This window comes from Nipponia nippon, unplaced genomic scaffold (genome assembly GCF_047370975.1).
Source record: "Nipponia nippon isolate SJK-2023a ecotype South Korea unplaced genomic scaffold, ASM4737097v1 scaffold_25, whole genome shotgun sequence".
Classification (NCBI taxonomy): Eukaryota; Metazoa; Chordata; class Aves; order Pelecaniformes; family Threskiornithidae; genus Nipponia; species Nipponia nippon.
The window spans coordinates 3036097-3055847 of record NW_028262342.1 but is presented as its reverse complement, the minus strand read 5'-3'; the positions used below and the strand labels follow the sequence as shown (position 1 = coordinate 3055847).

The window sequence follows — 19751 nt, the reverse complement described above, 5'->3', positions numbered from 1 at the left end:
GCTAGGAGAGCGCCGAGCCCGGCTCCGCCCCGGCCGCCCACAGAGCCGAAAGAAGCAGCCAGGCCGTAAAGGACAAAATCAGACTTTGTTTATTAAAAAAATACTTTACAGGAAAAAATTCTATGCATTCCGTTGGACTATTTTACAAAGAAATAGCTTAACAGTTTGACACTGGTGTACAGTCAGCTACTGACAGAAATGCACTGCGTTAGAGTATTCACACAGAGGCTCGAGCGCTCCATCGCCGCACTACTCATTGCAAAACCTCTTTGAAACACTTGCTAATGTCAATAAATATAACTAAGGCCGCACAAAGCAAACAGTCTTCCAGGCAATTGTACACGTCCTCTGTAGGCAGAGACCCTAGATAAATTAAAACCACAGAAAAAAAATCGTAGCTGCCAATCAAAAATCAAATTAAATCACAAAAACAGCAATACAGAAGTCTCTTTACACGTTGTACAAAGAAATCAGAAGCGTATGTATTTCTCCAAACGCTCGGAGCGCCCCGCGGGCACCTCCTCGGCCCCCGCGCCGCGGCCGGGCAGCACGAGAGCCAGCGGGGCGAGCTGTCGGGGAGAGGGGCCGCGTTTCTGGGAGGAAAACCAAGCCCTCCCCTCTCCTCGCACCCCCTACGCAAGCGCAGAGCTGCCAACACTTAGCACTCCTCGGAAACTGCAATTTCAGAGTTTATTACTCGGTTGATTCAGACCTGAAAACGGCAGGCCACGCCAGATTAAGGACTTGAGCTCACGCCTGTGGGAAAAGCTCTGACCATCAGCCTTGTCCAGGGGAACTGAACTGCAACGCGCCGGAAAACCGACAGAGTACAGCGGAGAGCCCTTTTTCTGTATGGCAAGATCTACACCTGTGAAAAATGCTGATTATAAATCCCCTGAGAACACTTCGCTGAGTGTCCCACCTTCCTGGAAGAGAACGTGCCAAGTATCTGCACAAAACGACTTGTAGCATGTCTAAAGGAGAGAGGAAACTGAAGCTAACTGAGATTTCGTCTTTAAATTATATTTTGCTAGTCCCCTTCTAGCACACTGAGCTACTCACCTTTATCCCAAGTGACATTTTTAACCAACAGCACTTTATTTAAAATAGAAGCCTACGCCCGAGTTCCACATCTCAAAGCTGATCGCTCCTTATAGATGGAGCGCTTGGTCAATTAGCAGTTGTCTCCAGGACAGAGCGGGAGTGTTTTCTCATTATCAACTGACACCTCACAGGGCAGATCCTCATGAACGGAGAACTGAGGATTTACAGTAACCGACCAGCGCATTCATATTTATGAGCTGTTCAGTCCCCACCTGGGTACTACTGACAACTGTTAGAACAACCCATGAAATCTGCCCAAGTTTCATTATCTCATTAGGCGGGCTGTCTTATGAAATCTTACAGAGAAATTCAAACAGCCAGCTATTTCACGTGAGATTCAGAAATATTTACTTGGACCTACACAGAGATTTGCTTTGCTCAGCACACACTAAGTGGCTTGAACTCGTTACTTCATTTCTAAACAGCTATAGCTTATAAAAATCAGTATTCTACGTGTCTTGTTCTGGAAAACATTTGCATCTTTCACATCAAGGCATTGTCCTAATTCTGCTCTGTTGTTTTCAGCGCAATTGCAGCCATTTTGAAACAACGGCTAGCCATCAGCTTCATAAGCAATCGCTCTCATACTTTACATCCAGAATTGAGGTGGAGTTTGAAAGCAGTATGTCATTTTGGTCAAAGCCCACCAAAGCCGATCATCTATTTAGGTAATAGATTTTTATAAAGTTTGCTCCTCTCTTCCTCAGTCTTTCAGGCATGCTAGAACAGCATCAGCAACATTCAAGTCATTTGAAGATACGTTTCTGTAGTTAAATCTGACATTAGAGAGTTAGATTAGTTCGCAATTGAACGGAACGTAAAGAGAGCATGATACTATTGGTCATGTCCCTCCATCCAAAGAGATAAGTTGGAGCATCTTCCTGGTATTTTAGGCTGTAGTCACAGATTTCACTAAAGCTACAGTTTTGAAAGCAACATGAGCCACTCTGGTCTTCTTCCTTTAGCCATCTGAAAACACGCTATCAGAATTTGCAGAGGACTTCCAAATTGATTCCCTCTTCATTCTATTTCAACTTTCACTATAAAACAGACAAGTTGGTATACGGGGGCTCTTAATCTGTTTATTCTGCCTTTAAAGTTACATTTGCAGACTCACTGTAGTATCTGCAGATTTGTCAATTCCTGAGTGATTGTACGCAGTGCTGGCTGTCGAAGAACGGCCACCTTATTGATGCACCTCTACCGACACGACCAAAGAATAGCACATGTGAGAAGTGAAATGGGCACTTGGAAGACTAGCAGACTTGGTAAAAAGGAAAGAACACCCTTGGGTGATACGATCTTTGAATGTGAAGGATGAACTGAAACCGCTATTGCCTGTGAGGAATTTTACTTTGCACAACCCTTAAAGCTATGAAATTCCTCTCAACATAAAAAGTGGAAAAAAACCCACCAGAGAACAGACAGCTCATTTATGAACCAGTCTGGGTCATCTAGAATTTCTGCTAAGATTAAATTACACCCCTGCATGAATCACATTACTTTTCATCATAAAAGCTTTCCATTCTAACACCTTATTTACACAGATTACTAAACAAGTCACTACCACTTCAATCTGTAAATTAGTTTTAAATTGAAATATTTCCTAGTCCTCATTTTTGTACCGAAGACAATACATACATACACATAAGGAGTAATACAGGTTCTAACTAATCACTGCAGTATCTTCTGATGATTATTTTTCTATCAGTTTAAAATAGTGACCTCTACACTGAGGTGCTAATATGTATATAAAAGCCTACACAAACAATATTGCACAAAGTAAGATTTATAATAGAGTAACATATTTTAGAGACCCTTATAAAGAGAAGAGTAATAATTGATATTAAAAAGATGCATCCAGAACTAACACAGCATCTTTGCTTTTGTCTAATCTAACATAGTGTTTCAAATCTTTCCTACCCCAGTGAGGATTAGAACAAATAAAGTTATCTGGAGACAGCTTAAGTTGCACCAAAACCCAACTTGTACTCTAAATGCGAGGAGGGGGAAGGGAGAGGGAGAAGGGGACGGGACTTTTCCTTCCGATGACTGGAAAGGGCAGTAATAAACGGGGTGAGTGAAAGTCAAATACAGATTACACGTTAACATCCAGAAATATTGAAAGATTGTTTAAAAACTGTTGATAGCGGACACTTACATATTTAGCATGTGCCACTGATTTTTCCACAGTACCTGGGCACTCAGAAGCTACACATGGAAACAGCAGTCCAATGCCATAATACTTTTTATTGTGAAATAGTAATACAGAACTTCCTAGAATAAGGACAGCCTTACTGTGCAAGTCAGTTATCAACTCAATGCTATTATATTAAGTGCGTCAGTACAAGGGAAAGTGTGGTTCCATTGGACACGTTACGACCTGATCGAAACAAGCTGCCGAGTTGGTTAGTATTTTAAAGCCTTAAAGTGCTCAAAGATAGCAGTTTCCTCCACAAGACTACCAATAGGTTCTCTAATTTTGACACTAGTATTAATCACGTTCAGGGAAGATGTATTTTGGAAGCAAAACCCTCACACCAAACAACATAAGCAGTGCTATGAAAAGTGTTAGGTCAGTAAGTCATTGCGTTTCAACAGGATCAGACACTTTCTTCAGTTAATTTTACAGATCACCTTTGTTGGAACTGTAAGAAAGAGAGATCAGTTTCTATAGCTCGTATATAAACCCAACTTGTATAGAAACCAACATGTCAAGAACAGACATACCAAAAATTTCACAAATCATCAAAAGTGCTGTGCTTGCTTTTTTTTTTTTTTAAGCAATTAAAATGAGATGGGAAAGTCACTTTGCAAGTCTACAAAAGCATCACTTTCTGGTGAAGATTAGAGATAAAGTAAAAGTAGGGAAATAACACTGACCAATATAGTTCGATCATTTTATGTTCCTGGAGGAATTTCATTCTGACTTTGAGGAGATATTCAATATCTCTTTACTTAAACAGAAAGAAGTGGTAGACCACTGTTACAGGTTGTACTAAGGGGTTAAAATACAACTTGAATTTTGCATAATCTGTGTAAAAAAGATATGCTTGACATTTTGGAATGTCACCTTTCTTTATAGAATTATAGGCAAGATTTCTCCAATAAAACATAAGCCAGTTATAAAACTATAACTTCACATCAAAATTTTAAAAAGTTGTTAAAAAAATGTTTGATTATATACATATCACACAGAAGAGCCTGCATGATCCTGGGGATTGTGTTGCTGATCAGACTCTATTTTAAAACCTGGAAGGGGCTGGGCCACCTGATCTGGTTGCACAAGTCCTGATATTGAAGAAACAGAGGAGGAGAGCACCCCTGTTGTAAGCTGCATTTCTATACCTGGTTCTTCAGACTCTATTTTTACACTCACACACGGGGGTTCACCTTCTGACTCTGTCTTCCCAGGAACACTACTGTTCAAGCTTGAATTGCTTTCTGCATTTTGAGAAGTCTCCCCCACAGGGTGATATTGTTTAAGTCTTATGTGCCAGGCTAAGCTGCAGACTGCTGACACTGTTTTGAACTGATGAATGACATTTCTAGGGATGAAGTAGATGTCATTGTCACACAACTGAATTCTAGCATAGCGAATGCCTTCCCGTCTCATTTGGTTTAGTTTGGCTTCATCCACCCATTGAACACACTGAGAGAAGGAAAGATGGCAAAGTTAGTGGTATACTCTGTTTAGAGGTAACAATTCAGTATCCGCCTATTTTCAACGCGCTTCGTGTCTAAATCAGAATGTTTCTGTTTAACAGGTAAAATTTAAATGAGAATTGGACTTTTTAAATATAAGTTATCTCATGTGCCCATCTTAGGAGAGGACAATGAACAGTTAAGAGCATTCTACAGTTATAGTTGAAAACAGTAGGCTTGACATGAGGCTGCATTGTTTTGGCTGACAGGACTGACTTTAGATGCCTTCACATCCTAAGACAACATCAGTATATTAGAAAAAGCAGAAACAGGCATACATGACTTCTTAATCAACTTCTAATTGTTTCTACAGCACATGTCATGACTCTCGGCATAGATCTCAGCTTGGTGGAAAGGAAAAGCAGTTGGACTGATGATCGTTGTAGGTCCCTTCCAACTGAACTATTCTATTCTGAAACATCAGAAGGGAAATTGCCCAAGAGAGCTGTGAACTGAGGGCCGCTGAGGGCACAACGGGGAAGGCTATACAGCGAGCCTGAAAACTGTCAGAAGCTACTTCCAAAATGCTAAGAACGAGCTGTCACTAGGGAAGATTGAATACCTGTGACACTGGAGGTTCATGCAGGTCCAGCTGAAGTCTCTGCACAACATCAGTGAAATCTTCAGCATGAAAACAAACCACATCTTTGGTTATACGAGGCTGGTCACTCCTAGAAAAAGATGAGAATTCCAGGAATTTTTAAAGAAGTTGAGTTAGAGAATAACAGCTCTTTCCAGCAGAAAGTTTCATTGAACCAATGACCTACTTCAGTTTTACACTGCGCACAAAGACTCATCACCTCTCGATACACATAGTATTTTGAAAAGGAGGTATCATTCATAGATTTCTCTTATTTTTTAATTTTATTCTTTCTTGATGCATGCACAACAGAAGCGATGTTTTCGTGGACAACTACTATACTGAAGTGTCCGAGAACTAGGTTCAAATTGCCACTATCAAAGTTCCCTGTAGGAACCACGATTTGCCTCAATTATTCCATTCTATACTTAGAATAATTCTGTATTAAGGGAAAAACGTAAAGTAACAAAGTAACTCTGAAGCTGAAGCAATGAGGAGCTGGGTTTTATTCAACATACGTGAATCAGAGTAAAGGAAGTTCTGGCACCTTTTATTCATATGAAAATCTAATGAGATTAATAAGGATGCTACCCAATTTCTGCTGTAATTGCTAGAAATAACAACAATGCAAGTCTAGTTTCTGTGCAAGGTCAACAGCAATGTCCTGGGTACATGAAACGAGAAAGCACTATAGCTGTGAAATTAATTACATTGAGTTCTTAGATTACTGTTATGGAAGTTAGCATTTACCTACCTATTCAGGAAAAGAACAACCGCAGGTGATGGTCTAGGCATGGTATCTTAAGGCTTATTTTGTATGTCACTAAAATTTTCTGCAAACTGCTGTTACAACTTTTCCACTGCCTCAGGAAGAGGGAAAAAAAGCAGGTATATAGATGGGGTTTTTCAAGCTCTAGACAGCATTTATCTCATTACAGGGCTTAAACCATGTCTTTGATTAGGCTTGTTTTCCAAGGAATTTTCTTTTTTTAAGAGAAAAAATGTTTAGAATTACGCCCTCCGACTAGAACAGTTGCGTTTCAGTGGCACTTACCATTCCCCAAACTGTACAGCCTTCAGAACACCTACGGCAGCTGTACTCTGCCAGTCAAACCCTTGACCCACATGATCAGCGTGAGCTCTCGTTCTGTCTTCAAACAGAACCTCACGGGGCTCGCTGGTCCGAGGTAGGTACTGGAGATTCTTTATTTCGTTCATTGACCTACGACATGATAAAAAGACATACTAAAAAATGTTTCAGACTACTCAAAAATAAATACCTGTATTAAAATAATCTTTAAGCGTTGCATGCTGCAGGCTTCAAAATCAAAGACCAAAGCACTTCCCTCTGATTTCTTCTAGGTGTTTATTCGACAAAAGATTGAAACAAATACAGCAAAGTACAATTCAGGTTATGAGATCAAACTTTAGAAAACAAATCCAATCACCAAAAAAAAATTTTTTGTTCGCTTGTGCTGAAAGAATTCTTCCAGGAATTTAATGGTATGTAAAATAGAGTTATTTTAATAGATACTGAATTTTAGTTATTTGGGAGTACGTCCAAAAATTCCGCTTGAAATTACAATTAAAATATGCTTCCAATTCTTTATCTCCTAAAATTTGTTCTACAGCACACTCTTTCTGAGAAAGACAGCAGGTACCTACGTATGCCACAATATTTCCCGAGAAGGCAGACAGTATCACAAGTGCTTTCACACTAACATTAAAACGCAACACAAACAGTGTAAGGATCTCTTCTGTTTTAGAGCATTTCACCTGCACCCACCACGAAATTAGTTCTTTCCACGGAAATAAGATGAATAAAAAAAGTCTCCTGAAGGACAGTAAAAAGAGGTTTCAATCTTAAGAAAGCATTGTTCTAGGACACACTACTATGAAAAGTGGTGAAATAAAATAACCATTGCAAATTACATATTTGTCTTATCCTCTGAGCCAATTTGAAACAGAAATGAAAATGAAACTTAAATCTGTGAATAAGCCTTCTGCAGAACTAGTTATACATAAAGCATGTAGGTTTTGTTCTCAAATCTAATGCAGACATAATCGCAATGTTTTACCTTTAACACGGAAAGGAAAACAAAACATTACCGGCGCCGTTTGAATGGCGATTTTGGCATATCAGCTGTTGGGATCATCTGCTCTCCTGGTCTCACCCACATTATGGGACCGTCATCACTTTGTGACCTGCACTGAAGTCTGAGACTAGAAAGAGTACCCCAGGGCAAAGTCATCTAAAAGAAAACAAAAACAAAACAACCCACAAAACACACATAACACAAAACACTGGGTGAGATAGAAAAATTAAGTGATGCCTTTGGTAAAACTGGTTCAAATTTGCTGTCAAAAGAATTGCATAGAAACTAAAGTAAGTTCAAGAGGTAAAATATATTCCAAGCTAACTTTATCAAACTTAATTTTTAGGGAAGTAGTTGATTATGTAGTGCATATATATGATAAACTATATTTAGGTTTCTAATTATTCACACAACTGTAGCTACCTAATTCAGTACCTTTCATTTGGACGCAGGAAAGAACGTACCTCAGTAGCCCAAATGATACGCACATCAATAGAGAAAATACTTTATGGTTTCTAATTACTTGGAAATGTATGAATTTAGTAATCACTTAAATATCTATAGCGCTCTAAACAAAACACCACAAGTTACTCCTTACTCTGAGAAATGGAGATTCTTCTAACATATCTAGAAATTCTGGAAAGTAGTCCCCAACTTCTTCATCCACTGCTCCAACAAGACTGATCTGCCGCATTGGTCCTGCTCTGTAGGTTCCACAGCAGTATGTTCGATTGACCTGAGTGGCCAGAAAGGAAAAGACAATACCACCATGGCTTTAGTTCTGTTACAAGAGATTACAATTGATTGATGTAATACACTAAGCCACGGCTGAGATGAATCTTGGACTCATCTACATCTGTTTCCTTCACGGATGCCTTTGGGAATATGCACAGAGACTGTTTAGAACAGATGCCCATAGGGTATCCCAAGAGAAAAGAACTCCTGTGTGTATTACTGATAGGAAATACTTCTAAAGTTTGAATAACAGCAAGTTAGTACTTGACTAATTCAGGAACAATTCAACACTTCCAGGCTGACTTGACAAATCCACCATGCAAAGTTTCATTGTGACTTGGTCTTTCACCAGCAAACTTCAACTCCCTACTCATTTGTGCAGTTGACTTCTCCATTTCAAACCGTATGCTATTGAAATACGTACATTCTTCATTTCAGTCACGTCCTATAGGTCTTTTCCCTATGACTGTAGTGAAAAATCTAGGTGTCCTTTACGCAGTGGTTCTGATAATATTGCTATAGCATATACACAAAATTGGACAAAACATTGAGGAAATGAGAGGTCTAGCTAGAAATCCAGCGTTCACATGCAACAATTTTAGGGTTACCATTTGCAATATAACCTGGTGTCACTGCTGTGGCCAGAAACACTTCCAGCTCTTTGCCATCCTCTGCAGCACAGCCTGTCCCATTTTCCCAGGTCATCTGGAAGCTTTTCTTGCCAGTTTCCCGTTCCCAGAGGAAAACCACTGGCAAGGCTCCAGCGCTCTCTAGTCTCGTCCTATGGGCTGCAGCTATAACAGGCCATACGGCCACAGAGGAAGTATGTAGATGCAGCAGCTATTCAATCTTAAAAGATCAGAAATTCTGCCATAATTAACATTTTGTATACTCAGTTGTGTCTGAGCCCCAACCTTCCATCACTCTTCACCAGCCTCTCTGCATTCGTCAAGCGGTTCTAGTGGTGAAAAACTACAGCCAGTCTCCACAGCTAAGTGGTGGGACAGGTACAAAGGACAGAGGGTTACTGGTAAATTTGCAATTTTATAGTCATGTTCAGAAAGTGTGATACTTTTTTATAACTCCATGTATAGACATATGTATGAAGCAGCTTAGTTTTAAGGTTTTTAGTTTGAGGTTTTGCAGTTTAGCCAACAAACCAGATGTAGTTAAACTACTCCATGAAGTTTTTAAAGGTAAATTAGGAAAGACTAATAAAGCAAGAGTTACAGTTACTGCTGCAATTTTATCTTCTAGCAGCAACCATAGATATTTAGCTTCTTAATTATAGGAGTTTAGCTCCCTCCTACTTCCAGAGTCATCCTTTCTTTAGCTTTGTATATATGCAGTTGGCAGCTCTGCACTGATTGCGCACACTTACATTTTAATTAAAAGCTAAGTAGGAGCCAAAGACAACTTCACATATAGCTTTATTCCTCAGCCCTAAGCCAACTGCTGCACCGCATCACCTCTACCTCCATGTGCAGAAGTTTACATCCCAAGCTGCTCACAGATCTTCATCGCACCGCCCAAGCGCTCTACCTTCAAGCCCATCAAGGCCAGCAGCAGCAGCTGAATGAGCACACGTTAACTTTCTGGCTTTGACCATACAGATTTCATGAACCAGGCACTATCTTCAGAAGCTGTTAATTCTTTTTGGCTGTTGCCCTAAGAAAGTTAACTCTCCACATGCTATTAAAACATTACTGGTAAAGGGTCATATCTAACATTGGTAGAGTGGAACCATTTCACCAGCTAGCTAGAATGCATTTCAGAGCAGTAGTACTGGAAAACCATAGCATTAGTCTAGTTCTGTGCACCTACTGGAGAACTAAGGACTGAAATATTCCAGTCCATAAGCCAGTTAACTGCCTGGTACTATTAAATAAGGGGAGATAGACTGCTTCCAGATGAGACTCATTCTATTGAAACCACCTGCTGAGTATTCACTAGTAGTTCACAGGTGTTTGTCACAAGCTAAAATGAATTATAATACCATATGCAGTTTCTCCTTGTAAGGTTTTTCAAAGGGAATTAAAAACTGGAAGCTTTTATTTTTTTTTAATGCACTAGAATGCAATGAAAAACAGAAAAGTAGTCAAGAGCTATAAAGGAGACACTAAAAATACTAGGAAATCTTGGATTTCAGTGTTTTGCTATTTTATGTTCTTGTGTAAGAACAAGCATGTTCATGACCACCTAAAAGAACAGGCATCTTACTCATGGGATGCCCAACTGTAAAGGAGGACTAAGTAACCTGCTTGCTGCACCGTCTTGCAAACTACTTTGAGCTTTCATTTGCCAAGCGCTCTAGATGCGCTCTTAACAGCAATATTAACTCCACAGCCATCTTCGTGCACCCCTCTTTTCAGGAAGAGAGATGAGACTATGAAATACCTGAACTCACTTTGTTATATCCACTAGGACCTTTCTCAAAGTTTCTTATTTTTGTTTAAAGTTCAATTCTTGTTTAGGAACTTAGCACAGGTCATTCCAGTTTACATGGCTGCCAGAAGTTAATAACTTATTACCACAGCACCTTTATTGCTATAATTTGTTCACTATGCTTCTTTAAAAAGATTAGTGGATCATATCAGTACTAACTGCCACTATCTACAAACCAGATCATGCACTATCTTTACTGTTGTGAAAGGACCATCGGGTTAGTAAGACCACTCAGGCGTCCTGTGCCCTTTCGAAATGCCAAACAGCTATCACTACCCTATGTATCCCCTACTCCACACAGTATCACACTAAAAGTGAAACTATAGGCATATTTAAAATCAGCTCTTGTGTTCATGGAGACATTTTATAGCAGCTGAATGACGTGCCTATCAGTGTTTCACACACTTGAGTAAGAACAGAAGTAGACAGCATCAGTGTTTCCTGTAGAAGATGCAGATCTGGTGTGTGCATGGTACTGAGATCATTCCAACCTCGCCTCACGAAGGGTTAAGCAAGCAGTATGCCTCTGTAGGGGAAGAGGAGGACATACAGATGAGGCATAAGCTTGAGACAAACGAGGTTAAGTTTCAGAAGTTTCTCTCTGGTTTCAAGCAAAGCATGAATCAGTTGACAGTGACAATATTTCCATATGTCATCAGCTATAAAACCAACCACACAAACGCTTTGCTACAAGGAAGAAAGCAAGACGACGAGAAGGCCTACTATTTATAACAGAAGGAGGAAAGGAGGACAGTGTGACATGCCACTACAGCAAGGGTTATGTGTTTGACTAAAACCTGTCAGATATTTCAGTAAGACCATCAGGCTTTATTTATATGGCTTAAGTGATAAACCAAATTAAGTTTGCAGTACAGATGCACAATTTCTCCATTTCATACTTTGATAGCTTCTGTTAAAGAGAAGAAATTGCCTTTCCAGAATAAGAGACCTTTTTCCAGGAGTAAGAAAAGTTAAGATGGGGCAGACAACCAAACTGTGATATGGTTCATTAACCAAAGCTGTCAGGAATAGAGTAACCTTTTCTGCCAGTATGTTGCAGGAGTAGGGAAACTTATCCTATTTACCTGCTGGCTGCTTCTCCCACCTCCTTCCCAGAAGGAATAGCAGCTTATGCAAAACCTGCTTCCCCCAACTCTTTCCCGGCCGGTTCCCAGAACCCCCGCTCCTGTGTGACAGTTTAACTGTTCTTGGCCCATAGAGAGAACTGATCAGGCGGCTGATCAGTTTGTTCTTGGAAACAAAAGCAGAAGTGGTTTTTCAAGTCTAGTTATATTCCAATTCGGTGAGCAGACCTAGAAGCAGTCGTACTGAAACAACTGACAGGGAAAATAAGAGTTCATTCTAGCTGCACTGCTAAGAACTTTCAAATTAAAGTATACCCTTATGCAAAGAAAGCTTACAAATTACTGTTCGGTGATTTGAGTCTTGAAAGCTTAGTCCATGTAAACAGCTCCAAACTAAAGCTTAGCCTTAGCACTAAAGTATTAGAACAAATGAGCCAGAGCCAATGCAAGCAAGAAATCCAGAGAACATTGAAGCTTAATTATTTTAATATACAGAAACCAAACAGTTATACTACAAATACACATTGGAGCACTTTGCTATAAACGTTCAGTGTACATTGTCCTCATTGCCCTGAGAACAAAGGAATTCACCTTGCAAGGGAGTTAATTATCAGTAGATTTTTATGCAGCCTTCCAGATTAAAGTCCTTATTTTGAATTGGAGACATTTCCTACTAAAATTCAGTTTGTCTGAAAAGGTACACAAAACAGCTGAATGCTGTACAAGCCAAAGGTCACATTAACTTTCAGTTCACTTGCAGTTCACAGATCAAATTTTGATTTCTTGACACCAAGTCTCCAGGACTCAAGACTACCTAATGCTTGAAATTCCCTTGCCACAGGATGGTTCAGTATAGCACACAAGCTCATGCATACAGAAGGTCCAACCAAGAATGGTTGGACTTTTAACTGAGCATCTTCAATTAAAAATAATATCAGTATCACGGCATACAACACTACTGTAACATGCTTAATTTGCAAAGGCGTAACTATAAAGTGGGTTTGTATTGTACAGTTTCTCATATAGGCAGGTCCAAAAGTGAAGCTTAGCCGACCTGTTCATTCCTTAACAGTGCTGCCAAGGAACAGCAGTAAAACAGCCAGACTTATCCTCCCTGTGCTCGCTCAAGCAGGGCATTTTAGCCTTCTCTATTTAAAAGATAAGCTAGCTTGCAAAACTTGAGTTTTAGCAGCATACAGCTACCATAATTGAATCCACCATCAACTTAAATGCATCCTTAAACTAGCTACTTTACCATCATCTGTATTCTCTGAAGAGTCCTGTTTCAGCTGTCTTAAGAGTCGTGACAACTACACTTCTCTGTGTTTGCTCAGCATGTGAGCCACACTAACATACACCAGCCAGAGAGGATTAATTAACCAGGTCATGCCGAAGCTGGGCTTAGAGAGGTGTTTTAGACCAACTGAACCTTATGTCATGACTCAATCGTAATCAAGTTTAGACAGTACTTAAAATAGAATTAATTGAAATACCAGCACAGACTATAACCCAGTGAAGCCTCTTATTTATTACCATACATTCCTCACATGTATTTATAGTATAAGCTGTTCATGTTCACAAGACTGAGACATTCACCAAGAAAAAGTGTAATTGTTAAATATCCAATTGGCACTGCTTAGCCATTTTAGGGGGTCATCGCATGTACTCAAAGTAAACTAGAATGTAATCATGATGTCAAAGAACATAGGTAAGTCACTCATACAGAATACTTTAAAACCTAACCTGTGGACAAGTTTCACATCTGCAGAGCACAGGTGTGTACTGCGCAAAAGCGTTCTTGCTGATAGCAGCCGTTTGTACGCTCAGACAGACTGGTTTTGGAGTACTACACACTCTGATGCAGCTCTTAAATCAAGAAATAGAATCTGGTTTAAAATAAGTGCCGCAACAGCTATTCATTGTCAAACAAATTCATAAGTTAAGTGCCAGAATTACTAATTTAATGCTGTCTGTGATAAATGCTGGAAAGTATTTAAAGACTCTGCAAGTGACCATGCAGTAACTTTCTGAAAAGCAGTAACTGTTTTTCCAATGCAAATCTTGCTTATAAGCATTTGGTAAACTCGAGAGATTCAGAGAGCCCATCCACAAGCGTTACCATTTCAAAATCTGTTGCTAAAGAAGGTCTGTTCCAGTAGCATTGAAGTGCACTCCGCTACAGAGTTTCAGGTTTTTCCTTCCAACAGGTGAACCAGTAAAAGGAATTAAGGTCTTGAATAAAGCCTTTAAAAGTAATCAGCGGTTTGAATTTGTTCTCAGACTAGACTCACCAGGAAGAGGTTTTATTCCATCGAAACAAATTTATCTCAGCTGTAATGTTGCTGTATGTTCATAGATATTTCTAAGCTTGATCACAAGAGTCAATTGCAAGGGTTTTTCATATGGGAATCCTGAAATTAGCTTAGTTATTACTGTTGCATCCGTTTAAGTTACATGGAGATACAGTTTGAGAATTTAAGATAGTTTAAGCCTACTATGGAAATCAAGGTAGCATATAAAGTGAAAGCCTTTTCCAAAGGCAATTAAAAAGATATTCTAACCACCTCTCTGAAGCTGGAAAGTTTAAACACCCAGCATCAGCTACCGACAGAATTAAGATGTTAAAAAACCTTATTTGTTGTGAATGATATACTGAAACCTGAAGAGTAACGTCATTGCAAAAAACCCCACATCTGTTGATTAGAAAAAGCAGCGTTAGTATTTGCAATCTATACAACTCTTAAAACAGACTTGCCTGTTGTTCTGAACAACACCAGTGTTCTTCCAAGTTTAGAAGATCAACTGAAAGTCTGCAAGAAGATCAGTGCAGATCTTTCTACAGGTCATGGTTAGCAGTCTCTGACATGTGATTCACCAACTACCAGTGGGCACAAGAGAGCTTTAAGCAGAAACAGAATAAACAGCACAGTAGCAGCAGTCCCAACATCATCTTTTTTTACCTGCTTAGAAAAAAAATTTGTGCCTCACCTATTTTAGGCCATCCCTGCTCTGGATTAATGAGATTAATCAAATTAGGTGTCGTGCAACTTTTATGCCTTTAAACAGTTCTTACCTGAGAGTGAAAATTTGAAATTGTTGTTGTTTCAATGTCCTTCTTGCCCAAAATTTCCATTTTCACCGGAGTGTTAGGAAAGTTAAAAGCAAAGTAATCCAGGAAGTCTGGTAAATAAGCAGCTGCTCCATGTACTATGGCTAAAGCATAGTAAGCTGCATTTTTATCATTTTCACTGAATGACAACGCAAGAAACTCTTCTGCAAATCTCTCCATCTCCACTGGAGACAAAAATGAGAGTTCATCCATGTAAGCATGAAGGACCAGAGCACCACCATTGGACTGATGTTCTTCATGAATGAAGTTACTAAATTTAGTGCCAGTTTTCAAGAAGCTGCTGCGAACAGAATGCTCCTGGTGTGTCACAAATGGTGTTTGTACTCCCTGGGGTATTCGATATTCCTGCATACCCAAATTCAGTCTGCAGAGCTGCTCATCCTTCAGATACCTGAAGGATTCCTTGTTCATTTCTAAGTTATCACACTGTCCTTGAGACAGAGTCTCTTTGTCGATGCGAGTGAGTCCAGCACACACTGTCTGCACCTCCTTGTTGTACATCTTCAGGCGTTTTCCCCTCATATCTTCCCGGTGTTTCTTTTTCTTTTTTTTCTTTATCTTCTTCATGATAAGACCATCAGCTCGCTGGGTTTTCCCATTTTCATCTGGAGTTTCTGGCACCAACAATAAAGAGAAGATTAGAGTTCTGCAGTTGCAGCATATTCACCCCAAAAGAATTAAGACCTCTCATTTGCTAAAGCTATCTATTCCTAGGAAGACTGACCAACAGTAATGCCTTGACTTTCGACTTACAATACTCAATTACACAACAAAAAATGCAGTACATCTAGTTATTATGCAAAGGAAGGCTTGAATTAAGGACAACTTCCAAAACTCAAGCTCAATATTTTAGAAATATTTTCATTTTTAATAGATTTATTAGAATACCTTTAAAAGGAGTCCATATTTCAGAACATCTATAATTAAGTACATTAATAACTTCTGACATTTAAGGCAGTGCCACGCAAGGGAAGAAGATAAACAAGTATGCATAACATTTAAACATTAAGACTTCCATTACAGAACACTTCCCTGATTTTGGATACACAATATAGAAGCAAAACAGTGTGCAACTGAAGAGGTGCAAGCATTACAGACATTTAGAGGTAAAAATACTTAAAGCAGTTAGCTTTCTGGCAAAAAAAAAAAAAACCTCAGACTGCTGGTCTTTTGTATTAAAGGATTCGAATTATCATATCCACATCTTGAGCTATCTTTTGCTAGTCTTATAGTTAACTACTCAGTGAATTCAGAGCTAGAAATCAAGAGGTTGGTTTTTTTTTTTAAAGGTTAATCAACCTGTAAAAGGCTAAAGGCTGAAAGATAAGATGTAAAGAAGTAGTTCTGTTAGGCAAAATGGATTAGTTTAATTGCTCATCTTCTAGGAATAAAAAGGAATTCAAATAATAATATTTAGCAAGTGACAATGGTAGTTAGAAATCTTGACAGTCCAGCCGTTAAAGAAACTCAATTGCCAAGACAAGATTTTAATCTGTCCAAATCAAAGAACGATTTCATACCAACAATGCACATAAACCTCTAAGAGCCATACTACCAGGACAGCTACGGGGATCAGAGCAATCTGCTGCTGAAGGTAACATCTGACTGGAAGATGCAATAGCTGAAGTTTTTCAGTTTCACACAGCACGGGGCTTTGCGCTAACAAAATTTCCTTTCTTTGTCTGCAAAGCTATCCAGTCTGTATTCCCTCTTTATTCTCTTGCAGTACTTGAAGTTAAAGAAAAAAAAAAACATGTTACACTGATCTATGAGAAAAGGTGTAATGATAAACACATGCAGCTGCAAGTTATTTAGTCTAACCACAGCATTTAACTATATCATTACTAGTTTGGTCTTGGAGCTCTTTAGTAAAGATGGTTGACCTCCATAACAGCCTGGTGTAATGAACAGAATTACTCATGAAGCAAAGAAAGAGCCGATTGCTTAATACTAACTTCATACAATTGTTTTAGGACCTGAAATACAAGTTTTCACAGTACTGCTGTTAGCCTTTACAAACAGCAAATGCCCTTATTTTTGTATTACAGCTAGGGAAACCAGGAAAAGAAAGGTGGTATCACTTGCTTTGGTAAGTCAACTGAAGCAGTTCTTTGAATAAGCTTTTCTGGAAGTCTCAGAAGTCAGGCGTGCATAAGTTTACTCAGTCACTAGGCTCCCAGGTATAGATACTGCTTTACTAACTGCAAGGAACATACTAATCACACAGAAGATCTTTTTCAGGTGGGACCAGAGATTCCAAGCTGAAACTAAACAAGAATTTCATGCCACCACAGAGCTGTTGGGAATGATTCCCTTTTGATGTTTAAGTTAATTTTTGGTTGTTAAAGGTGCCTTATTTTAAGCATTTCTAATTTTAGATATAGTTTAAAAGTCTCAGACGTGCACTAGTTTTAATTCAGAGTATCTTCCTGTTTGAAGATATTCCCTAATAGCAGACACACGCCTAGCACTCTGCATTTTGGAGCTTCCAGTGAACACTGGCCTATTTTCAGGATAAAAGCTATCCTGACCACTGCTGTGTCCACTGAACACAGCAGAGTCCCACTACTACAGTGAGTAACCTCTGTATTAAGTGAAGCTAGACAGTGACATTACGGCAATGCTTGACAATCTTGGAGGAAATACAGTTTTAATTATTCCTTTAAATAAATGGAAAGCCTCTAGTACCTCAAACACAAAGAAAGCTATAGCCAGGTCAAACTACGGGCTCCCACAGTGAGGAAGAATAACAGCAGGGTCAATAACTCAGCTAGTCTAAAACCATTAGACATCACATAACTGAACACACTAGTATCGCTATTAAACAGCAAAAGCACCGGAGATGTTCATTGTCACCTGTGGCCAAAGATAAGAACAGTATAATCAAAGAAATAGGCAGTTTAATTAGATTACACATAGAAATAAAAACTGATAGTGAAAGACAGGAAAAGAAATCCAGCCCCAGCCCGAAACGCACTACATATGCGGTCTAGGACAAGTAGCGAAGAGCTTCAGAATTCCAGTTAGTGAACAGCTTCCCTTCACAAATCTGGAATTCAGATAGCAATTTTAAGTGTTTAAGTCTTCATTAAAGGAAGGCCTCATTGGATTACTGGGTTAGAACTGACATACAGTGACACTCCCAGTCTACAAAGATATACTGCTTCTGTAGTTTTATCAACACTTATCAAGCTAAAGTTTGAAGTTTATAATCCAGAAGCTTTTATAGTCATTATTCAAACACAATGGTTTAGAAGCATTTAACAGTGGTGAAAAGTCCCTCCCCATAATAGTTTTGCCCATCTTAAGATGGTACTATCTAGCATTTGCACTAGAGACCTAACTTCTCTTAAGTACACGCACCTTTGGTTTCTTTGGCACAATACCCTCACATATACTCCTGGAGCATAATTCACAACATAGTATCTTTATTACAGCAGCTTTTACAATTGCTTTTTATCTACGTTGCTCTCACCAAAAGGTTTTTACTGTCACAAATCTGTGAGCACAACCAAAACAGTCATTCTGTACTGTTAAAAAAACAAAAAAAAAAAAAAAAGGAAAAAGGGGACACCCCCCCCCCCCCCCAAATCCAGAGACATCTTGGCCTTCCTATTAGAGAAATCTCAGGGCATTTATTAAAAACAAAAACCAAAAACCAAACCGCGGCTTCTCAGTTTAAGTATATGTTAATGCAGGCATAGTAGGAAGAAAGCTTTACTATCAAAGCACTCGTGTTTTGAGCCTGCGAGGAGGGCAGTTCTGACCAGCAGCAGCAGAGGAAGAGCAGCACCAGCGGAGTCCCCGTGCCTCGCACCGAGAGCCCGCGGCTCCGGTCCCTCCGCCGCACACGCCCGGGTTCCGCGCCCCTCCTGCACCGGAGGAAGCGTCGTGCCCCGCGACGACGGGGACCAAACCCCGGCTCTGCTCGGGCTACCTCGCACACCGCCGCACGATAACGCTCAGGGCTCCGGGAGCGGCGAGCGTTCTGCTCCGCTCCCGCCTTCAGCCGGGCGGGCGAGGCCGAGCTCGAGCGAGCGGCTCCGCCGCCGAGCCCGCCCGGCCCAGGAGGGCGGCGTGCGAGGCCGCCGCCGAGGGACGTGGCGGGCGGGCTCCGCCGGGGGCGATCCGCACCGGCCGAGCGACCACCGGGCGCCCAAGGCGGGCACCGGCCCGGGTGCGCGGGCGGCAGCCGGTCAGCCCCGCTGCCCGCCCCCCCCCCCTCCCCCCCCCCGCTCCTCACCTCGCTTGCTGGGCCGCCCGGCTGCCCCGTCCGCGGGGCTGCCCCGCCTCGCCTTCTGCGGCTGCCCGGCGGCCAGGCGGCCGGGCTCGGGGCCGGCGGCGGGGCGATGGCGGTGGTGGTGGTGGCGGCGCTCCTCGAGCGCGGCGGGCGGCGGCAGGCTGAGCGGGGAGAAGGTGAAGAGCCCGGCGGCGGCGGGCAGGCCGGGCAGGGCGGCCGGGGGCAGCGGCTCCGCCGGGCCGGGCCCCGCCAGCAGCTGCTGGCTCAGCCGGGCCCGCTTGCCGCTCGCCGCCTCGCCGGGGGGACCCCGCCGCCGCCGCCCTCCACCGCGGGGCCGGCCGGGCCGGTCCCCCGAGGGGAGCGGCGGCGGCTCCTCCGGGGCCCGGGACACTGCGCGCACCGCAGCGACCTGCGCAGCCATTTCACAGTCTCCCTCACACACATTTAAATGGCCCGAGCGCCAGGCGGGAATGCGCAGGCGCCGCGCGGTGCCCCCTGGGAGCTGTAGTTCGCGGCGGCACGCCGGGAAGCGTAGTCCGCCGGAGGGCGCATGCGCGGGCTGCGGCACGGGAGGAAGCCGGTCACGTGCCCGGGCGGTCGCGGGCGGCGCGTGGGGGCACGGAAAAGCGCG

The 19751-nt window shown here is 41.5% G+C and overlaps 1 protein-coding gene across 2 annotated transcripts; it reads right to left on the bottom strand.

The window, feature by feature from the left end:
- Positions 1-66: 66 nt before the first annotated feature.
- RSBN1 (round spermatid basic protein 1) lies at positions 67-19564 on the bottom strand. 2 transcript variants are annotated; one of them, XM_087761602.1, is made up of 7 exons: positions 19124-19564; positions 14824-15494; positions 8084-8221; positions 7499-7641; positions 6444-6611; positions 5372-5480; positions 67-4756 (listed from the first exon to the last, which is right to left on the bottom strand). In XM_087761602.1, the coding sequence occupies exons 1-7, from the start codon at positions 19539-19541 to the stop codon at positions 4295-4297; spliced, it is 2109 nt and encodes a 702-aa protein (XP_087617728.1). In that variant the 5' UTR covers positions 19542-19564; the 3' UTR covers positions 67-4294. The 2 variants fall into 2 exon arrangements, with proteins under 2 accessions (XP_087617728.1, XP_087617729.1); XM_087761603.1 differs by having other exon boundaries at positions 67-363.
- Between the last annotated feature and the right edge of the window lie 187 nt (positions 19565-19751).

Coding starts and splice junctions, on each gene's coding strand:
- RSBN1 (XM_087761602.1), bottom strand. CDS start 19,541: ATGGCTGCGCAGGTCGCTGCGGTGCGCGCAGTGTCCCGGGCCCCGGAG. Junction 7,642..8,083: donor AAGAATCTCCATTTCTCAGA/GTAAGGAGTAAC, acceptor GTTTTCTTTTAG/ATGACTTTGCCCTGGGGTAC. Junction 6,612..7,498: donor TCGCCATTCAAACGGCGCCG/GTAATGTTTTGT, acceptor ATCATGTCGTAG/GTCAATGAACGAAATAAAGA.